Here is an 18,768-nt window from a genome sequence, read left to right as displayed (position 1 = left end):
CAGTGCTTTAATGAGCGAATGAGTGCATGTGTCCCCATATCAGCATGAAAATGTGTTGGGTATGTAGTATGCATAATGCAATATGCATCTATACATGCCAGACTGATGCTGCTGAGAATGAAAGCATGATTTGTACTGATGATTTAAGTTTGTGTCCCAGGAAGATAGACTCTGTTCCACACCTGAGAGCAACTGATGGCCTAGTTTGATCATAGTCTTACTGAACCTGTTATCCTGCAGGAGCTAAGCAGATCTTTCCACACTAAAACCATATTCCAGTAAATTAAGTATATTAAATGTGTGTGATGCTATGACTATGCTATAAAATATTGACTGTTTTTGTACATGCAATATACAATATAATATGATGAAAACTGTTGAGCTAAAAACAATTTGTTAGTTATCTTAAATAACATCTTCAGGGAAATCAATATAAGAGTATTAAATACGTTTAATTATGGCTTTATATTTTCAGACAAAAAAGACTTCATTATAGATCTTTTCTGAGCACAGGCCCAGAATTCTGTTTTCTATAACAAAAAAATCAGCATTTATATCATAAAGTCTTTATAAAGTTCTTTATACATATATCCATTACATTTATTTTCTTGGATGAGTCCTCTGAGACATATATTTATCTACAAAAGCACATACACCCACACCCCCCCCCCACACATACCACCCCACCCCCCCACACACACCTGTTCTTTTCCTTTCAGGCTGATTTGGCTGTCTTTATTTTACAGTTCATGGTCCTTGAGATCTGACATCAGTCTTCCCTGTAGATTACTGCCTGGATGGTTTTTTCTATTCCTTTTCTTTGTGTATTTTCCATTTCATGCCACAAGACATTATACCTGCACCTTGAATCTTGCAATACACTGTCATCCAGTTCTGTTGATGTGGCTCCTGCGTGGTCTTGGATATTAAGAGTAGGCAGTCAAGTAAACTGTAAGTGAGATGTTAGTGTTATACTGTCTTAATATTTTACATTATTCCTCTTCATCCATTTCCTAACAACCTGTTTTCCCTTGACAAAACAAAACGAAGCAAACAAACAAAAAAAACTGAATATATATCATATGGTGTGCATAGATATTGATAAAGTGCAAATAGTATTTGGCCTTAAAAAGCTTAATGTAATTTTTCTCTTTGAGTATGACTTGATCCTGTCATGCATGGTGCTGCAGCATGTAGACGAAAACAAATCAAGTCAGTCACTGGTAACAGCTTACTTTCATCCTAATGATTTTCCAGTTTGCTTTTCTGTCACACATCTCTGACGAATCCATAGCAACCAAGCATCCAGTTATTTGGAGTTATCTCCTTGACTGTAATTCCTTAGATGACCTTATGTGGGCATTGTTTTTTTTTTATTTTTTATGTTGAGCTCTACTTCTCATCCACCACAAAGATCTCTTCAGGGATTTTCTCCTCAGAGTCTGAACAGTCTGACATTTTGTCCAGGTACTCCATGTCAGCGAAGCGCTCTGCAACACACTGGGCAGTCAGACGGGCCTCTGGGTCGTGGTCCCAGCACTCCTCTATGGATGCACACACCACCTGGACACCCTGCAGGGGGAGCAATGGAGCACAGATGTAATCAGTCAATAACACTGACTTCTATCCCAATTTGAAATTGAAATATATAAAGAAATTAATGTTTTAAGGCAACATAAATTACTCCTTACAGTATATGTCTGTACAATGCTTGCATTTCACCAAGATGAAAATACGGTAAATTATTTTCCACTGAAAACGTATATTAAAAATAAAGTTATGTTTTTGGCTCCATTAAAAGTTATAAAAATGAGAGTGAAAAGCTCTGTTTGGTGATTCAAGGCCATAATGTTCTGAAAGAGAAATAACTATAAAACACTCAGCAGACTGTCTACTTTGGGGCTCATATTCAATGCTTACGTCCATTGAAATGTCAGTCATGCAACATAAAACAACACATTAACTGTCACTATTGTCACTTGCATCTAAAATACTACTGCCTTTTTCCAGTCAACCAGTGGTTAAACTCTTTGTACAGTCTTCACATGCAGTCAAAAAGCAAACCTGAATGCTTTTATTCCTGAGGTTTTAGGAAATGAATAACAACACTTGATCCTCATTACTGTACATTTTCTAAAATTGCACTTGAAAAAAATTAAATGACTGAGATCCTGAGTAATCATTGAGTCACTTCATGGAATTAATTTTTTTTTTTACAATCGCTAGGACACATTTCTCAATACCAAGGTTACTTTTTCAAAACTCTTCTCACACTTCTCCTAACCATCTTTCAGCTTGGCACAGCAGTTCACTTCACTTTCAAAATGCAAACAACTCTCAAAACCCTTCATACATGTCTCAGACCAGCTCATTCTTTCATAACACTAACAAGGGTTGTCAGTTAACAAACATACTTGGTCATCTATAAAAGTAAGACCTATAAAACACTAACAGGTGGCATTAAACAATGTTTTCTTCTGTAAAAGAAGGACACCTACTTAGGACTACTGTTTACAGAAAAATATGTGTTACAGTAATGAATTAGACATGATGTTGTATGTTTCAATATATATATTTTTTTATTTTACAAACTTATTCCAAAATGCAAGAATTTGTATATACACCGGTAGGAGTCCTAATCAACTCTATGTATTGCATTTGGCCACATATTCTCATCCACTTCACATCGTACGTCATCTAGGACAATACACCTAGGAAAGAATCTTTTGGCATGCCTGATCCATCCCTGGCAATCTTCTGCTGTCCAGGGATGCTGCATTCATTGCGTCCAAGAGTGACATTTGATCATGAGGTTGGTGGTCATAAACCTTCCACCTCCATGATTTATTACATGATCGGTTATAGTTCCCCTGATCTCATCTGAGACTACAGCTCTTGATCTTCCTCTTATTCTTCTTCCACCACGCGTACGTCTCCCTCTTGCTCTTTCAGCCACTTCTCTATGTCCAGTTTGGTCCATGTTTACATCACAATGCAAATTATTCCTAAATTGTCCCCTTTTTATAGATGGTAATGAAATTATGTAAAGGAGTAACACATGTGTAGGTCTTCAGCTGCAAAAGGAATCACCTGTGGTTGGTCCAACGGTTTTGATAGCATTTCATTTTTTTCCTAAATATATTTTAATAAAATATTATTATAGAAATGCAGAAAATTGCTGTTTTATTCAGTTTTGTATTATGTTATTGTTTTGAACTCAAGTTTAATGATTTTGAAAAGAGTATGTATACGTGTTGAAAGAAGTAGTCAATGAATGCATGTTGTGCCAAAGCAATGAAAAATGATCCACAGTTTAGCTCACACAGACTGCTGTTGTGCAGACTGTGTGAAGAGTTTTGAAAAAGTGACTTTAGTATTGAGAAATGTGTCCTAAAAACAAAGTAATACATGGAATCTGCATGTACAAGGTTTTTTTACACAGCAGCAGTGTGTCACAGACAGCATGTATGTACAGCATGTGTCGGTGCTTCTTACGGTGTGGTTGAGCCAGCTGTTGGGGATCTCAGGTCTTCCTCTGTCTCTGAGAACGCTGTCCTTCATGCTCTCTACACATGGATGTTCTCTCAGGTTCCCAAAGGGAGGCTCATACTCTTTCACCTCTGCACATTAACACACCCAAATGAATGACTGGTTAGAAAAACAGCTTGTGAAACTCTGAATACTAGACAAATGATAAACATGGAAATAAGCTCACATCTCCTGACAGATACAGCTCTGTTGAATAGAGGGGCTAGATCAGATGGAAGTGCCCCACAGCAAATGCGTCAACGGCACCTCTCAAAGGATTCACTGTGCACTCCAAATTAAAACTGCAGGTTGCAAACTTTAAATAGCACAGTAGCAGCACAGACAACTAAAGCATCCTGTGCTACTGATAGAGGGAGTGAGAGGGAAATATGCTGAAGAGAAACACTTATTATTCTCACATTTTTTGCCTCAGCATAAATGAGTTTGAAGTATCTCACCAACACAGCTTTGGCTTTGTGTCAGCAATCTTACACAACTAAATTAACAGTGCTTGTCAAAGGCAATTCACGAGTTGAGTTTACTCAAGGCATGATTTCAAAGCACTGGCCTGAGAATATAGTCTGAAAACTGTGAGTCAAGAGTTTCCAAAGAAAATGTATCTTTACATGCATTAATATAACCTAGGAGTAACACAGCAAATCAAATTCCAATTGGCTTTGAAGTGGCTTATATAAAGAAAACACAAGTTTGAGAGAAGACAAGTGATGAGGCAGATGACTACAAAGGAAATACTCATTTTTCCATTTTCAATAATTCAAAGATGATCAACAAATAAAATAGCACTTGGATGATCACACATAATTCTACAAATAACCCCTAACAGAGACAGAAAAATAAACCCCAAACAGAAAATATACAGACAAATAAAATAACAGAATATTGTTTTATTGTGGGCTGCTTCAGAAACTTTAAACCAACTGTCTGACTGACTAGTGTTTAACACAATAATCCTTAAAATATTAACTACGCCAAAATGACTTCCTAACCTAAAAACATAGATGTACATTTGGAGTGCATACTGTGAAACGTTATGGCAGTTGTCAAGTTTAACTTCAACCTATTATTTTTATATAATAATGGAGAATGAATGTGATGATGATGCTATAAATACTAGTAATATCAATTACTGCTTTTGTTTTATTTTGCCTTTGTTTTGATATTTCATGTACATTTTATTATGGTAAGACCCAGTTTTGTTGCTTCAGTTATTGCATCATTTAAGTGAATAGGCAGATCTTATACAGATGCTGGACTTGCCTTTTATTCTCTCATTTACTCAAATGCTACACCTACAAGACAGCACAGTCACTGTAATTAGTTACTGCCTTATTAAATCAGGGCTAAAATACACTGATTTCCAACAATCTAAGTTAAAGGCATAGTGCATTTCTATATAAATCTTTTATATAACTCTGAGTTTACAGAACTGGAGCAAAACATTACCAGCAAGAGTCCGCAAGCTCCAGAGTAACCCTCCCAGTCACAAGGCGAACTGACACATCTTGTATGTAGACAATAATATATGGTGATATATATGTTGGTTTAAACTTCTGGAGTAAACCATAATTTTCTGCATACAGGTAGATAAGCTTGCAGGATGAACCATGGTTTCATTTCACATGTTAAAAAGAGGCACACAGGAAATCATGCAGCCAGCAGACAGGAATCAGAGGCTTCTGGCACACCGACTAATGTAACAGAGTAGTTTCAGCCTCTTAAAGGGGAAGCTGAAATTTTTATTCAGCTTCCCCTTGCAGCTCCTATTTTTTTGCAGGCAAAGTTCATCTGGTTTGCAGTAAAAGCTAAAACATAACCCCACCCAACCATCGGTCAACAGTTAAGAGAAAAGAACACACATATGGGTCCTTCTGTTTTGACAGGTCTGAGGGAGTGTAATAGCTGTGTGCTAGACTACAAATCCACTTTGTAAACTCCTGGGCAAACATGTTTATGTGTTTATCCCCAAACAATGGGTCCAAAGTATATGAATCATACTGCTGAGAACTTTGCAGCATAAACAAAAGTGTGTAATTCAGGATGGAAAGACTGACCAATCACGCTCTAAAAGGACAGATGTTTTTTTCAGGCACAACTTTAAATTAAACTCTGAACTAGCAAAAGCTATTGAAAACACAACACAGGGCAAGAGAGGAATGCTGTGGTTTGCAAAAGCCACACACTGCATATTGACACAATTACTGCAAACCCATATAACAAGTTATAACTTACACTGTGCCTACGACAGCTGACGTGATGTGATTTTGCAATGCTAGCACATACTTTGTCTTTAATGTCTATTTTCCATGCCAGCTGTCAGGCATGCCTGTAGAAACTGTCTGGGAATCAGCAGCCAAGAAAAACTCAGTTAAATTTAGCTTCAGTGGCAGACTGGAGAAAAATCTGTCAATAAGTGCCACCAATGAGGAACTTTGTGATGCACATGCAGTTAGATTTCTATAGCTAGTGACTTTCTATAGCTAGTGATTGCCTCAGTTCTGTCTCCATAGCATGAACAGATATTGTGCTTCAACCACCACAATTACAGCCATACCATATAGATCCATAGAGCTCAGTCATATACAATACTGTGCAGATGTTTGAGGCACTTTAGCTGTTTTAAATTCTTATCACGCAACATAATCAGGTGCCTGATTGATCCCAGGTTCATTGTGCAGGGCAACAGGCCCATAAAGAACCCATTAGAGTTTATGAAGAACTATTTTCAGAGGCAAGAAGAACCAGGATTCCTGCAGCAGATGGTCTGACCTCACAGAGCCCTGATGAGTGTGGAGTCAGTCTGGGATCATATGAAGAGACAGAAGATAATGGGACAGCTTGAATCTACAGACGAAATCCAGCAGCTTCTTCAAGGTGCTGCAAAGTACCAGGAGAAACTGTGCACAGGTCACACTGAAGAAGACCTACTGCTGGTTTGTGCCCTTTACTGCATTTTGTATGAAGTTAATTGAGAAATTAAAAACTATTTATGTAATTTATATTAAAAGCATCCCCTGTGTATGCCTAAAACTTTAGAACAGTACTGTATGTTAGGATATCTACATTCAAACTGCAGTAGTGTGCCAGGACTCAAATGCAAAGGGAAAAAGGAACTCCAATCATTTGAATTTATTACAGCCAAGTTGCCAGTCTGATATTTGCCCTTTCAAGTTAATGTGTGTCTAATTATTCTCAACAAGGCATACATACTGAAAAAAGACAGCAATCTTGTCACTAAAACACATAAAGATTGTGGGAAAATAGATCCAAGCAGAACTTAAACATGTACTTGGAAATAAATGTGATTATAATAACATTGTAAAGTCTGTCTGAGTCTAGCTGGTTTTCATTAGGCTGCGGTGGCTGTGACACTTGTTTTGTGTTCTTCACAGGTCGTTAAAATCATTGACTACAGATGCGTGTACATGGGTTAGCTGAGCTCATTTACATATGGTATTGGCTTACCCTGAAGGGTCACCCTATCATTAACTATAAATGATACATGGCCTAACCTTCACCTAAGCTTAACTGGTAATGCTGGTACACATTTTCCCCCTAATTCATCCACAATCAAGGAAGGTCTGAAGTCCAGAATGTGTCCTCATATGTTGACTATGGCAGACCCCACACAAACACATCAGACAATCTAGGGCTTGATAGTCTGACATCTGGAGAACAGCTGCCCTAACCTCTCCCTCTAGAGACTGAAGGCAGTTTCAATTCAACGCCACTCCACTACTAGCCCCATGCTTAGCCCCACTTGCCAGAGGAACGCCCTCAGTCTTTCCAAGCCCTAAATCTGGACCAGCTAAATTATACAGGAGAGACACTTTAGGGAACAGAGGCAGAGATAAAAAGGCATGAGCCTTGAATCCAGTTTTCCTTCGCTCTGAGGTGTGTTGATCTCTCTGTTTCCCTCTCACTTTAACTCTTCCTCTGTCTGTATAGTCTTTAAAGATAAAGAAAGCAAAGTAATGGCTTATGGCTGGCTGACTGGTGTTGTCGTCAGATGGCTGTGTTCTTGCCTGGCAGATCTCAGATCAGTCCAAAGCCTCAGCAACAGTGACAGAGTAGCTATGTGGCTGCCTTTCATTAAGACACAGAGAGCTCATCAGATATCTGTCCTCCACAGACCCTCACAGAAGCAGGTGACATGAGACAAGAGGAAACCAGGGCTGCACCCTTATTATAATGATACACTGGGATGTGTCACCCCAAATTTTTGTGGGTGTGTTCGTATGTGTTCATATTATATCTCACAGAAAGTGAGTTCACAGGGAGTCATGACTGACTCACTGATCTCCAGGGAAAATTTCAGGAAAAACAAAAGACCGACATTGCGAAAGCTTCAAACTTTTGCAGCACACTGTGAACACATCAGTTTTTCCCTCATGGTGTTCTGATTTCTGAATCAATCCAACATCTCTGCCAGCATATCTGCAAGAGCTAATAAGCTGCCACTGAAGCAAAACCAAATTACTTTATATCATTTGTTCAGCTTATTTTTTCCACCTTCCTCAGGGTGTATAAAAGTAGCAAGCTTTCTGGGTTTGTACAGCGTTTTAACCTTTCACCATGAGAACATCTCCCTAGGTTTTTGGCTTAATGAAGTACAGATTCCACATATCTGCTCGTCTTGAAGACTTGTGAGAAAAACACAGCTGCTTTTAGTTTAACTTTCTATTCTGGTCCAAGGGTGGGTGGGATGGGAACCCCTCTGCTTCCCCTTTCTCCAGTAAATCTACACAACACTGTCCACTCTGTGTGTCTGTGATGGCATGAGTAAAGCTGGATGGCTATCTACAACAGTCGCCATGCAGTGGGAGCATAATTAACTGTTATCTTACCTGCGAGAAATGTAGAGAAAGCCAAAAGGGTCATAATTTGTCCTTTTCCTCACTTTGAGTTTTTACTTGTTGGAATATCATCAAATGGCATTTATAAACCCTCCTGCCAATAGAAACTCTTCATTTTTGAAGGCCACTGCATGAACCTCTGCACATGTGCTGACTCAGGAGATTTGGCTTTAGATACAAAGATGTTTAGAAAATGTGTTTAAACTGTTTTAAACAAAGTTTGCTACCATGTATATTGTTCATCTAGAACTAACTATAAATGAAAGCAACAAAGGAACGATATGAGGAGAATAAATGGGATCAATAAAGCATTTGTCCCTCAAGCCCCTTGAAGAGGAAACCACACTTGTGAAGCCACACTAACCCTTATCCAGCAAGCATGGATTCATTTAGCCAGTAAGTTCCAACATGTATCCTGTCTGACCTGCTCTCAGGAGACTTTAGCCACAAAACATCCTCATATAAATAAGACATCCATCCTTACAAAGTTAACTTCACACTAAAAGCAGTGTACCTTGGGACTGTGCAGGAACTAGTCTATTTTCTTTTTAAAGGTGTATCCACAGGCCACATGTATTCCTGCTATTGGGAAAGAAAAGCAAAGGACATTGTGGGTCACTTGGCCATGTTTTTTCTGCAGACCACTCTTGAGCAGGATAACTGCACAAAACACAAGAAAGCCCCTTGGGGGGATCATGAGGGCAAAACAGGAAGACGCCAAAGTGGAAGCGTTCATGCTCAAACCTGGCTTTCAATCACTGTTCTGACACAATGGAGACAGGAGCAGTCACAGAAACAAACTGGACCACAGAGACACTAAAGGGAAGTGAAAACAAACGACTGACTGTCGACATGAAATACTGCGATGTGGTTTGCCTTCAGATAATCACCCATTTCTATTTGCACATATCCTGTCCTTGTTTTTGCTACAGAATGACAAACACAAGTAACGGTAGATTAGTAAAGTGACGGCTGATCCTTGAGACTTCTATAAGATGGATTGTGTGTTTGACACAGATTTTGTTCCCACATTGATTAATGGGCCATGGATGACACACACATACATTATCTGCTGTCACAACATCTAGTGAGTGAACTCAAGGTGGAGTTGCTCAATGTGCCCCTAATTGGAAAAGTCAAATTTTTTAGAGGTCAAGCCAGCTGTGGAGGCAGTTTTTCTTCTTACAATATTTCTGAGGCTATTTACACAGTCAACAAAGGGAATTTCATCAATCAGTGCTCCTATTGATTTCCATTTCACTCAAGACCCTGGCTAATTTACCAAGAAAAATGCAGTTATCTCTAGTATTAACTAAAGGTCGCAGGCAATGTTTGCTGTGTGGACATTGTGAGCATCACATTATTGGCACAGAAACAAATATCATGAGTAAAGCAGGTGCACACCAAACAAAATTGACCATGATCAAAACTCAGACAAACTCAGAGGTGTGTACGAGGGTGAAAACGTGGAACACTGTTTAAAGGAATAGTTTAACCTTTCTTGCTGAGAATTGCAGGAGAAAATAAATACTCTCATGTATGTCAAGTTGTAGTAGTACTAGTATTTATGGTAATCGAAGCTAAAGGTTTCCCTACTTGCTTTACAAATAAGAGACTCTATGAGCGACTCTACACTAGAATGTAAATAAGTCTAAAACATCACATCAGCTCTTTTTGCAATCCTAAACTCTGTGATTGTGACCTACAGTGAAGCTCATTAACAGATGTATATATGCAGTGTTTTCAATATCCAAAGAGCCTTAAATGTTTTTAGAGGGTCAGCTGTACAGTGATCAACAGCACGTCATCAACTTACCTCCAATTGCACTACACCTGGAGATGATCTCCCACAGTACTAGAGCCATGGAGTAAACATCAGCCTGTTTGAAAGACTCAATGTTTTCTAGGTTGATTCTGGATTCCAATACCTCTGGGGCCATGTATCTGGCTGTACCCACCTGGGAAAATGCAGAGATTGGGAAATACATTTCTATGTCACTAAAACCTCTGATATCACTGGTGATATTAATGTATAATTGTTTGCATGGCTTAAACAGGCTGCTACAGATAACGGGACCTGGTAAACAGCACATTAGTGACATAGTTTAGTGGAAAATGCCTAGCTAAGTAGAACACTGTAGCAATAAGAGTTACTTACCAGCATTAATCAAGTGGCAGTTAATAATTTTGTGCTGTTTTGAGATGGCATATCACACGTTTAATATTTAAAGCAGCTCTAAGCTCAACAACACCCTTGTCTTCACATAATTACGGCCTTGAAAAATGTGTTCACTGGCACTTCCTCCAAATGCATTAAAAGCATTACAATGCATTAGGTGTGCTGCACAGCAAAGGTTGAGGCCTTTTCATAATTAATCATTTTCATAACAGAGTCTAATATACCTCTGGTATGTGACATTATTGTAATGAGTCAATTAAGAATCAATCAAACCTGTTTGTCTTGTGATTATTCTAAAATCACAACCAAAGGCAATATATCCATCAGCATTATCCAAATGGCGTCAGGATCAAAACACTGTCAAATATTCAGAGATGATGTCCTTGAGTGAGGATCAAAAATGAGAAGTTTAATTGATAGCATGGCATTTTTCGAGGTGATAAGTATCTCTGAAGAAATATATGTGGCAGAGCTCATTATGCCCTCTCTCTGGGGTGGCCAGCACAAATAATAACACAAATGAATTTTTAAGTAAAAGCCAAGTGAAACGAAATAAAACTCCCAAATACAATTAAAAATGTTACCTGTCCACTATTGGCCAGCTCATCCACAGACAGACTGTTGTCCAGGCGCAGTGCAAGGCCAAAGTCACACAGGCAGCACGTCAGGTCACTTTTCACCAGTATGTTGGAACTTTTAATGTCCCTGTGTGCGATTGGCACCTTGTAACGACCGCAGGGGGTACGGTCACTGTGAAGGTGTGCGACGCCACGGGCTAGAGAACTCCCTAGCAGCCACAGGTCATGCCAATTGATAACATGATGAGTCAGGTACTCCTGAAGATTGCCTCTTGGTTGGTATGCTGTGATTAGCCAGTACTGTCTCCTTCCAGACGCCTGCACCTTCCTCTCCTCTGCTGTCAGGAAGTGAAGCACATTTTCATGTCTCAGGTCTGCATCTGAGAAAATATCCTTCTCATTTTTCCAGGAGGTATACTCCTCGCATGGGAAAATCTTAATGGCCACTGTCTCAAAGCCCTGCTCCTCGCTGACTGAGGAGCCTTGCTTCAGTTTAGCTTTGTAAACTTCTGCAAAGCGTCCTTTCCCAACCTGAACATCCAGTTCGATGGGCAGCAGCTCAGTGTTGTGGTTGAGGTTGTTGGCATGTGTGGAGCTGCTCTCTGAACCTTCGTCATCTTCATCATCCTCACTGAAGTCCAGTGGAGGAACCTTCTTGCGCCCGGGCCTGGCTTGGCGCTGCCAGTAGACCCGATAGCAGTAGAAAAAGGTGATGATGAAAATGGCCATGACCAGTAGTGGCACCAGGCTGACTAAGATGACAGCTACCACCTGGGACTCCATGTCTGAAGGACCAAAAGGAGAAATAGGGAAGATAAAGATTCCCACATGCATATGCTTGAGTTTAAAGCTGCACTAGTTATTATTTAATATTAACAACAAAAACCCTGTACATTATATTTGCATCGTTCAGTACACTGTTGTCGTTTTAGGACCTGGGTCATTACTGTTCGTATTTCTTTCACCACCCTCATCAACCTTGTCTCCACATGCAAAATGCAGCTAGCAACCATCTAGCTAAGTATTATTCTCAAAACAGGAGAACAGGAACCTAACCCTCTCCTGTGGAATGTCTAAAAGCATAAGAAAGCTAAAGTTAGTGTCTGGGCCCCAATTGAAAACTGCTTCAAGCCCTAACCCAGTCAACCACATATTGCGTCTCTTTATAGTGTATCTCTGAGTCTTGTAATTTAGGAGCTGGTGTGTCTGGCAGCTGCTTTGGTTTTGGCAAACAGTAAAAGTTTTTCTTGTGCTGTTTCTCAAATTGCAGTCATAAAATAAGACCTATAAAAAGTATATCACCAGACACAGCATACTGAACAAGAAAAGCCCAAACGGCCCATAGTTTGATGAGTTGTGAATTTAATCATTTATATGTAGTCTTGTCTAGTTTTTCCAGGTGCCACACGACTTTCCCACCCATCTTCCATTTTAAAGTTACCAGATTTTACAGAACTTCATTTTTTTTCAAATCTAGTTGAAGATTGTGATTGCAATTGTGAGACAGTAATGATTCCAAAGCAGATTATTCTCACCTTTCATAAAATTGTAAGAGTGAACTAAAAAAACAAACAAACAAACAAACAAAAAAACAAACAAAACAGATTTTAGAGGTAAGCGTAGTTGTGAGGAGCAAATGCAGTTGAAATAAGGGAAAAGGATGAATGGGGAAGGAATCTAGATGACTGCCCACTCAAGTCCCCTGGCTCTCTCTCTATTTCTTTTTTCTCAACAGGAAACCACATGTCTGAAATCCTCAACATGGCCCCAACCAGTTTGTTTTGACTTTCACAGAGTGAGAAGCTATTTCACACAACAAACCTGTCACTGTGCCCACTGGACTTTTTCAGACAGCTTTGGTTAAAATCCTTGCTTACAGTAGAAAATACTATATGTTCTGAAGAAAATGTGTAAGTGACATAGTAATGTTTGATTTAAAGAATCCCCAGCTTGTTAAAACCTTTGAGTTTATTTACTGTAAATAAAAAAATTTGTTCTAAAGAGCTATTTAAATGAATAGGTTGACATCTTGGGAAATAATCATTCACTTTTGTGCCAATAGTTTGACAAGAAAATCAATGAAACATCAGTTAGCTTAGCATGAAGACTGTGAGCATAGGGATAAAGCTAGAAAGGAACATGCTGAGTCTTCTTTTGCATCACTTTTGCCATTCCCAAAAGCTTTTGTAAATGTATTTCTGAAAATACAGTGACAAACACCATTATCTCACTTGTCATGGCAGAACAATGGTGTGAAATGAAAATTTACTGTGAAGTTACTATGGAAACTCTGGACATATTTTAGCTGGTATGTGAAAAACCATCTAGTATCGGTTCAAACTTATGCTTTGAGATTTGTTTTCTTGGGAAAAATAATACACTACGTCGAAGCTCATGCTTCGAGCAATGAGACACTGGTCACCAACCACAGTAACAAATAAAGAATCAATCATTGGATGCATCATTAATAATAACGATGAGGAGTACAGACACTTGATAAAAAGCTTTGTTGATTGGTGTAAAAACAACTGTCTAAAGCTCAATATCAAGAAAACCAGAGAACTAGTGGTGGACTTTAGGAGGAGCAGGAAGACCCCAGTCCCTGTCTCCATCCTTGGAGACGAAGTAGAGATTGTGGACTCCTACAAATACCTTGGATTCCACATTAACAATAAATTGGACTGGTCAAACAATACACATGCACTCTTCAAGAAAGGACAGAGCAGACTGTTCTTCCTCAGGAGACTCTGTTCCTTTGGTGTGTGCAATAAGCTGCTGAAGATGTTCTATCAGTCTGTAGTAGCGAGTGCACTGTTCTTTGCAGTTGTGTGCTGGGGAGGTGGCATCAAGGCTGGTGAGGCCAACAGACTAAATAAGTTGATCAGGAAGGCAAAATCTGTTGTTGGACTGGAACCGGACAGTCTGGAGGCTGTGGCAGAGAAGAGGATGGTGGACAAAATCAACTGCATACTGGACAGTCCTGCCCACGCACTTCATGAGGAACTGTGGCGAATGGGAAGTTCATTCAGACACTGACTAATTCCCCCTAAAGCCAAGACTGAGATTCAGGAAGTCTTTCGTGTCCACGACCATAAGATTCAATAATTCCTCAATATAAACAATAACGCACACACACACGCACACACACACACACACACACACACACACACACACACACGCATGTACGCACACGCACACACAACCCCCCCCCAAATAAATAATTAGTTAATTACTTTATTAACTTTACTTTATGAATTACTATTTATCAATATAATTTAAATAATCTCAAATTTAATAATTGCTGTAACAATTGAATTTCCCCTTGGGGATTAATAAAGTAATTCTTCTTCTTCAAATCTGAATTAGTGTAATACTAGTGTACTAGTATTGTCTCACAGACAAAGTTAAGCAGTGAGCGAATGTATTTCCATGACGTGGTCTACACTGTGCAGATGCTTTTAATTTGGCTCTCTGTGCAGAGCCAGGTCTCGGAAATGTACCTTGGTGTTATTATTGCCTGGATGCTGTAGTCACAATACATTTGATTCCAGGACCAACGTTGTAACTGGAGTCTACAAGCCAATGTCTGAAAAACCTGTTCTTAATTATGTATCTGGAGAGCATTACATTGCACACATGTTAGCGTTCATGCATGATGCTTTACATGACAATCTGGTAGGAAATGGCATAATAATATTAGGCTGACTAAGACTATGACGTTACCCGGTTATGTTGTTCAGATGTAAGATCATAAAGTCGGACATCTTACATATTAAGACAGTGTTAATGCACAGTTGCCCCCCTTTTTAGATAAAAGCTCTAATACAAAATGCAGTAAGACGGCACTTTTAACTTTATGCAACTAAAAGCAATGCGGACAGGGAATGTTTTGACTAGCTGGTGAACATAATTTAGTATTTAAAAAGCTAGATGTCTCTCTCAAGAATGTATGGAGACAAGACAAGAGATGAAAAGGAAAGGGAATACATTTTGGTCATAAATTCACCAAGTCATAAGACTCCAAATGAATGTGGCTAATGTTTGCAATAACAGTATGATGTTTGTTACAGTTACAGTCTGTTCCTCTGTGCCCAAGTGGCCAAACAAACAAAACAAAAACTAAAAACAACGAAGCTTTGACTTACTTTGGTTAAACAAGACGTTCTCATTGCACTCGTCCTCAGAGCAAGAACAGATGAAGAACTGTGTGCCCATGCCCTTTCTTTCCTTCATCTCACACTTGCTGTTGTTGTAATCCTCCAGGACTAGGCCATACAGCTTCTGAGCTGGGTGATGGCAAACTGTATCAAATGTGACATTGTCATCTTTTTTCCTCCTGGAAAAGAGAAAACACAGAGAAAATGCTGCCATTTACAGGGTTACGTTTGATTGCAGTCTTTTGGCACCTCTTCTGGCGATGATGTTCACTTTTCAGAGCTATATATTATCATTTAACAAGTTGATGATGGCAGGTCTACAGTTTCTCAGTCATACAGTGATGAAGTGGCAATTGTAAGTGCCAGATTTGTTTCTTCCAGCAAACCAAAGCCTCAGCAATATGTAAATGATTGCAACACAGAGGCCACAATTACAAACAGTGAGATTTTAAATCAGTATTACAAACAGGAAACAAGAAATAAAACCCTGAACATGGACAGAAATACATTTTAAAATTTTGGTTCCCTGCTGAGCAGAACTGGTGTGCCATTATGAGAGTGCTGCTGTCCATGTGCCATTAGCTTTCTGCTAGCATCAGCTCATAACATGACCACAACATTTCTAATATAATGACAAACAGCCTTAAGCTTTTAACACAAACACAAATCTACTTCCTGCTGCTTTGCACATTCAGAGTCAGATTCTGTGCTGATAGGTAGTTAGGCGCTCATGTGCTGTCATAATCCTGCCAGCTGTCTTTAGCAGAATGCTGACTGACAAAATGTTCAAATCAAAAGGTCCTTTCAACAAATACACTTTAGGAAATGATGGCGATCTGATTCATTTCAGTGTAACTGAACCTCCTGTGAAGTGTGTCTATTGCCCTTTGTTATACATAATAGATATATAATAGATGAATGCAATAAAGGCCTATACAGTAGGAATGTGATTAGGAAACCCAGCTATCATGTTCATGTTCGTGGACACTTACCAAATACTGACACACACATCTTCATCATTAGGGCAAATGGCTGTGATGGTACACTCAACCTTACAGCTCCCTTTGCCTGTGCAGCTGGTTGCTTGAACATCACAGAACTTGCAGAGCCTCTTTATCTTCATTACACTGGCCTCTAAAAAAAAAAACAGAAGACAAATGAGAGGTGGGTGACAGTGTGCTGGGTACACAGAAAAAGTTTAGGTCTACTCCGTAGAAACATAAGACAGACTCAACCCAATTTCCGTGTATGCCATTGAATCCTTGATAGATAAAGAGAGAAACATTTGATGTTAAAATGACAAACTACTACAAAACATTTGATGACGACCAAATTATTAATGTTTATTAATAAACATTAAATCTATAATTTTTTTAAAAAAGGCGGAAGCCTTTGGGAAAGACAACCTACTCTGATATTAAACATAACCACAATTCAACTGAAATGAGATAGAAATCACTCCACCTGGTAGGAGCTTGACACTTGACTAATGTGAATTACTAGAGATTCTTAAAACAGAAGAGAAAGAGCATGTGACAATACTGTTACAGTAAAACCACATAAATACTTTGACTGACTCTACATGCACCGGATGCAGAACCTATTCCTTACATCAGAAGAAGCTACTGTGACCAAACCGAGAAAGGAGGTGGGTTCATTTCTAGCAAATTACATACAGTACCTCCTGAAAAAACAAAAACAAACAGGTGTGATGTATCTGATGTGGTCTGTCTGAAGATGGCAGGACTTTGCTCGGTCACATGAGCACATAGGGAGACGTCTTAACCGGGAAGTGTAAGTAACAACAGACATCTTTACAGTCTCAGCATGTTCAGTATGTGTTTGTCCAACTTCACACTGACATTAGGATGATGTGCTGAGGCGTAACCTGGCACAAAAATCTCAACTGTGTCAGTTCACACAGGGGGTTAAACCTGTGGGATTAACGCTGCAGCTTGCAGCAACATACACACTGTACAACCTGCAGCTGTAAAAGTATCTAGAGCACTATGAACGTTGATGGCATCCTGTTCCTGTTGAGTCGGGCTCAGCCAGAGTGAGATGCTTTCACAAAAAGCTGGCAGGATATTGCAGATGGATATTACTTTGTGGCCTTGTTGTAACTGAGAGACTCCCACACAAATAAAAACATCAAAATATTACACTTGAACTCCAGACTAAACTAGTTGACATGGCAACTCTAACTCTGCCCGGTGGGCTGCTGAGGTGTTTTGGAGTAAAAACCAGCCTTGAGGGCACTGTCCAAGCCCGAGCAGTAGTAGTGTGGAGGTGGTGGAGCTGGAGTAATTATATCATTAGAGCAGCTCCTCTGAAAGAGTGTGTCATTTAAAGCCAGGAGGTGGGATGTGGAAGGGATGAATGGTAGTAATTGTCACCCAGGGCTACATATAATTACAGAGAGGAGGGAAGAGGATTAGGAGCAGCCAAAGCCACTTGGTGCCACTGGGACTGTGGCTGAAACAGATGAAGGTACAACACTGTCTTCCCAAGGGCTAAAGACTTTAAAGACTGTCACTTACAACAGGTAATACCCGCCCAAATCTAACGTAGCAGTAAAAATAAGAGGCTCACAAAGTGAACAGAAAGTACGTTAGATTTGAGGAAGACATGCAAGCGAGTAAGAAAGTCTGTGGGGCTGTGAAGACACCAAAGGCTCAGCAACCTGCGCACTTGGGCTGCTCTGTTGTTGTTTTTTTTTTTTTTAATTCTAAAGTGGTGTAGTAACGTGCAAACAAGAAGCCAAGCCTGTGTAAACACCTGTGTATAAAATACAGTGTAGTTTATCATAGTTTCCTAAAGGAGGCGATTTGTAAGTAGCGCTCGGTTTAGATTCTTCTAAAATGACTCCGCAGCTGTGGTAAGACAAGTTTTCCAAAAGTATAAAGTTCAACTCACCCGCCTCCTCGAGCAAGACACTTCCAAAGAACATAGTCCCACACCAAAAAGCGAGAAACCGAAGGAGCTCCATGGAGAAACGGACGAAACACTCCTCACTTTCTCATTAATTTGGTGAAGCCTTGACAGCGGGTTAATATCCAGACTCCGCGGACTTTCTTCGGTCCGCCTGCTGTTCCCCCACCAAAAAAAAAAAAAAAAAACGCCTTCACATCTCCGGGTAGAACTCACAACACACCAGGCAGAACTTGCCCTGTGTGACTTATAGTACCTATGTGCACTTTTATGAAACAGGAAATCTTCAGAGGGGTTGGACTGTTTTTTTTTTTTCTTCTTCTACTTCTACTTCTCAGTGGAGCTGGTGTGACTCACGGAGTCATGAACCGTGTCATTAAGGCTGAAACCAGGCAGAGCAAGACTTGAAGTGACATGTTCTAAAATAGCTTCACCTATGGGCTACATGAAGGCCGATATGCAAACAGCCTGATTTACTACAGGGCTCTCACCTCTTTCAGAGCTTATTTACAGATGTCAAG

At 39.6% G+C, this 18,768-nt stretch overlaps 1 protein-coding gene across 2 annotated transcripts; it reads right to left on the bottom strand.

Moving 5' to 3' along the window:
* Positions 1-1,370: 1,370 nt before the first annotated feature.
* On the bottom strand, positions 1,371-18,518 carry tgfbr2a (transforming growth factor beta receptor 2a). Of its 2 annotated transcripts, none has more exons than XM_026300075.2 (7): positions 18,233-18,518; positions 16,309-16,450; positions 15,305-15,495; positions 11,166-11,953; positions 10,219-10,360; positions 3,496-3,620; positions 1,371-1,572 (listed from the first exon to the last, which is right to left on the bottom strand). In XM_026300075.2, exons 1-7 carry the CDS (start codon positions 18,303-18,305, stop codon positions 1,393-1,395), a joined length of 1,641 nt encoding a protein of 546 aa, XP_026155860.1. In that variant the 5' UTR covers positions 18,306-18,518; the 3' UTR covers positions 1,371-1,392. The 2 variants fall into 2 exon arrangements, with proteins under 2 accessions (XP_026155860.1, XP_026155861.1); XM_026300076.2 differs by having other exon boundaries at positions 11,166-11,944; positions 18,233-18,517.
* Positions 18,519-18,768: the final 250 nt, after the last annotated feature.

This window comes from Mastacembelus armatus, chromosome 11 (assembly GCF_900324485.2).
Source record: "Mastacembelus armatus chromosome 11, fMasArm1.2, whole genome shotgun sequence".
In the NCBI taxonomy this organism is placed as follows: domain Eukaryota; kingdom Metazoa; phylum Chordata; class Actinopteri; order Synbranchiformes; family Mastacembelidae; genus Mastacembelus; species Mastacembelus armatus.
The sequence above is the reverse complement of the archived record's forward strand: the minus strand, read 5'-3'. Positions and strand labels throughout refer to the sequence as shown.

What these genes read in the sequence shown, in the direction of transcription:
- tgfbr2a (XM_026300075.2), bottom strand. Translation starts at nt 18,305, where the DNA reads ATGGAGCTCCTTCGGTTTCTCGCTTTTTGGTGTGGGACTATGTTCTTT. An exon ending in TGTCTTGCTCGAGGAGGCGG is followed by an intron (nt 16,451 to 18,232) that starts GTGAGTTGAACT and finishes TTTTTTTTTTAG; the next exon opens with AGGCCAGTGTAATGAAGATA. An exon ending in CAGGTGTAGTGCAATTGGAG is followed by an intron (nt 3,621 to 10,218) that starts GTAAGTTGATGA and finishes GTTAATGTGCAG; the next exon opens with AGGTGAAAGAGTATGAGCCT.